Genomic DNA, 4,286 nt, shown 5'->3' on the forward strand with positions numbered 1-4,286 from the left:
GTTTTGCCGCGGTTTTGCCGCCTCAGGAAGGGTCCCCCGGCGCGATCCTCCGATTCGGAGCCCTTCTCTCTGAAGGCTTCAGATAACTATGACTGCCAAAACAATCCGTATGACAAAAGAATGATTGCTTTCTAATTGGGAGTAACAGTCTTGGGGACGGAATGAACAAAACAAAGCTAGAAGGAATACGATACTGCCATTAACTTCTATCTTCTATCTCACCTCACATGCACAGTGGCAATGATACCCAGGCTTGCAGTATTCGTAAACATAGGTGTCATGTCTGTCACTAAGAGAAAAACTAGACAAAAAGAACTGAATATTCAATTTACTCTGCAGTCTCTCTTAAACACACAGAATGTGTGAAATTAAAGAGAAAGGAAATGCTTGTAAAGAACAAGTCATGGGAAGTATTTATTCAGAAAATTATTGGTGTACTAAAAAAGTAATATATAGGAAGAAGTCTCCTCCCTCTCTGCACACACTTAAAACCTGGAGATCGTGATGTGCTTTGGCCAAAAACTGCAGTAACTAGTAGTCAAAATAATATCCAGAGTATCTTGTCTACAAATCAGGACAGTGAGCTGCCTTATTTTATAGCACTGTTATAGCATACAGCTGTGAGAAATAGTTTCTCCACTTCTTACTACATTTAGAATTCAGTAGGTTCTCTTCCATGTCTATACCAAGCTATTGGTGAATTCAAAGTGTCTACAATATACATATGACAGTTTTAAATCTACAGTAAAGTTTTAAATCTCACTGACTATCCTTTACATCGATGTTAACATCCTCACCACACTTTCTATCAGCCAGCAGAATCCAAGTTGTTTCTCTCACGATCAAATCAGAATTTGGTGCCTATCATTGTTCAGACTCCACCAGACCACCCTTCTCGAGCAACAGTCTGATGTAAAGAGCTCTGTGTTTTGTGCCAAACTATTAAAAACCAGATGCTTAGCTTGACTGAAGATTTTTTCCTTGATTTTATGAGAATTTAGTTTTCAAGTTGGAACCTTCTTTCTGTATTTTAATAAGCTAAGCAAGGACCAAAGATGTTTATCATTACTTCAATTTCTAATTTGTGAGACATTCTGTTAATAAGCAACAGGTGTAATTCGGTACCAACACAGGTAAGTCACCTTTTCAGGAGGATTTAAGGGCAATATTCTGTTCACTTAATTAATTCAAAGAATCCCATCATAATTGTCCCACTGTTTACAAAGAAAATGTTAGTCCTTAAGAGTAAGGACAAAGACGTTTTGTCTATTTGGCCACTAAGTATTTTAAGAACCACAGGAATAGAGTAACCAGTCTAACTGTGAATGCTAGCTTTATCTCGAAGTACCGCCACTTTTTGTCTGGTGTCTCTTTAGACTCCATTAACTTTCTATCACAGTCATTTTCTTCATACCTACTATGCAGAGTATTTTCAGTAATGAAGACTGAAGTTCTTTCCTTTCACTAGAACACTTACATCAGGATGTCCTGCCACTTGGATTATTTCAGCAACAGCATTCTTAACTGAAACTGGATCTCTCACATCACACTGGATGGCATGAACCTATATAATAATGGAAAGGCAGCTGTAAGACTTCAAAACTGTATCACTCATAAATTAAACAAGCCCGCAGAAGCACATAAATGCATAAAAATCCTATAACCATTTAAAGTATAACTAACATATTCACAATTCTGTAAAAATTTACCTTATTCCCAGTTTTAGAAGAAATTTCTTCTGCTGCTCCTTTCAAAACATCAAGCTTCCTAGAAATAAGTATACAACATCACTAAATTTCAATTAAATGCAATTAAAATTCAGATTAATAAAATCTGATTATTTTTTCTGAGCAAATATGAGCTAAAACTTAAAATACGTGTGTGCGCACATGCGGGCTGCTGATTTTCATGAAAATAGAGCTTTAAGTTTAAGATAAAACTATGTTTAGTCACTAACTTTCTGAAAGAAAACTTTAAATCTAAGTAATTTCTGGTTAGTGCTACTTCAAAGCAACTCAGAAGTGACTACAGTAAGAGACTATCTTAAGCTAATCAAATGTGATAAGCTAGAAAAAATATTTTCATTCTGAGTACATAATCATAACAAACTTAGTTTTAGCTACTACTCTACTAGTATTTAGAAGGGACATGCATATTCAGATTTAAAACTAAATATCTAAACCACTGTTTGGACGAATGTCACAACGCTTTTGTTTATTTTGATTAAAAATGAGATTGTTTTTCTAGCCTTTACTGAAGTGCTACTTAAGTAGAAAGATCATCTTCATTAAGGGAAAACCAGGGCTGTTTTTAAAGTCATTAGAATTAAGAAGAATGGCTTTAATTCTTTATTGCAGTTCAAATCTGCATCAAGAACACCTGCAATAATACATTCAAAATGTTCAATAATGGCCATTTAAATTTTTGGTTTTCTTTTAGGCTTTAGTTGAATTTATGTCTAATATTCTGCGTTATTTTACTCCTGCATTTCATGGAAATGCATTTAGTTTATTTCTTCCTACTGCTGGTTACACCATTAGTCATTTGTAGATGGATCTGCAAGTTTCTGGTATTTACAATATGACATTATAATTTAAAAGTGTACTGAAATAGAGTAAACAAATTTATCCAGTTTATGAAGAAGAAAGCAAGATCCATTATGAAAAAGAAAACAGATCCATTCAGCATGCAGTACTAAATGAAAGCTCTAAAACGTCTTCATTAATATTTACCGGCTTGCTATAACACACTTGGCACCTAAACTGGACAAGGTTGTTGTCATCCCTTTGCCAATCCCAGTACCTCCACCAGTTATAAAGGCCACCTTCCCTTGAAAGGTATTTGGTGGCAACATCACTTTCTGAAGAGGTAAAAAGAAGGCAGCTTGCGGTGCACTGCTCTCTTGATGCAGCACATTTGGCCCACGGCTGAAAAACTGAAGGAAAAAAAGGGGAAAGTTAGTTTTTTCTCATTTCTGTATACAAGACTGTTATGCAAGATTAGATTTTCTTAAGAGTGGAGGTAACAACCGTAACTGCCTTATTATAAACTGAATGTAAGAATGATTAGATTGTATTATATGAAAACACACAGACCTTCACATAAATGCTAATACTAGACTAGGAAAGTACCTGAGCTATTTGTAGATGTTCCATTCCAACTAGAGAACTATTGAAAAAAATATTTTAATCATAATTTTTGTTATTTTGAAAGTTAGTTATTCTTATGTCTGTCACTTTTACTAAAGTGTGTGGAAAACCATTACCAACTAATTACAGACTCCCAGCAGGATTTGGGTTTCAGATTCATATATGTACTGTACTTTATGCATAAGGAGTTTAGCCCTACCAAATCCATGTGATTTTGAGATTACATGTGTATATATTTACAAACTCAAAAGCTTCAGTAGTAGCTTCAAGGCTTTGATGCTTTACTATTGTAGTCAACGAAACATTCTTCTTTACTGGAGAATGGGGCAGAATCAAACTCCATGAGACCTGTCCCAATCGTTACTGGAGCTGCTCAGCAAACCAATGGCATCTCCCAGACAAAGTTGTGCAAGGTTTGGTTATCAGCATTATACTCTGTCCCAGCAGAAATACCATTACCAGAAATTTACCTCCCATGGTCCTTGCAAAAGACAAATGGTTGGTACGTGTTTAAAAACGTACATAAAAAGAGAAGAAAATTCAGTACTGCATCTAGTGTTCCATGTTAATAAGAAAACATCCCATCAATGCAATGAGAAATCTGTGATGTCACCAAGAAAGTCGCAGCAAAAATAGCCAAGAGGATATTTCTAGCATCCTAAAACACTAAACTAACTCAAGCTCTAAACTAAATACTAAATTAAATGCTTTGGGACAGCAGCATTACAGTAATGATTCAAAAATTGCCAAATTATTTAGAATACAAAAGTTACCTTAACCTGAAGCTTCAAACACTTTTAAGTGTTTGATCGACCTGCTGTTCACAAACAGAGAAGGACTGGTGGGAGATGTGGTGGTCGGAGGCCGTCTTGGGCTTAGCGACCATGAAATGGTAGAATTCTCAATTCTTGGTGAAGTAAGGAGGTCCTTAGGGCACCGAGGAGGGCGCACAGCAAGCTCACTACCCTGGACTTCGGGAGAGCAGACTTTGGCCTCTTCAGGGATCTGCTTGGTAGAGTACCATGGGACAAAGCCCTGGAGGGAAGAGGGCTCCAAGAAAGCTGGGTAATAGTCAAGGATCACCTCCTCCAAGCTCAGGAGCGATGCATCCCAACAAAGAGGAAGTCAGGCAAAAAC

General features: G+C 36.5%; 1 protein-coding gene across 1 annotated transcript in view; it reads right to left on the reverse strand.

Annotated features, from left to right (window-relative positions):
• Positions 1-4,286, reverse strand: part of DECR1 (2,4-dienoyl CoA reductase 1, mitochondrial) — a 26,486-nt gene that overhangs the window by 13,875 nt on the left and 8,325 nt on the right. The window contains exons 2-4 of the mRNA XM_009324432.1: positions 2,733-2,935; positions 1,710-1,767; positions 1,478-1,564 (exon numbers count right to left, since the gene is read on the reverse strand). Coding sequence (XP_009322707.1) covers positions 1,478-1,564; positions 1,710-1,767; positions 2,733-2,935 — 348 coding nt within the window. The remainder of the gene's footprint in view (positions 1-1,477; positions 1,565-1,709; positions 1,768-2,732; positions 2,936-4,286) is intronic.

Source organism: Pygoscelis adeliae, unplaced genomic scaffold, assembly GCF_000699105.1.
Source record: "Pygoscelis adeliae isolate BGI_AS28 unplaced genomic scaffold, ASM69910v1 Scaffold145, whole genome shotgun sequence".
NCBI classification, from domain to species: Eukaryota; Metazoa; Chordata; class Aves; order Sphenisciformes; family Spheniscidae; genus Pygoscelis; species Pygoscelis adeliae.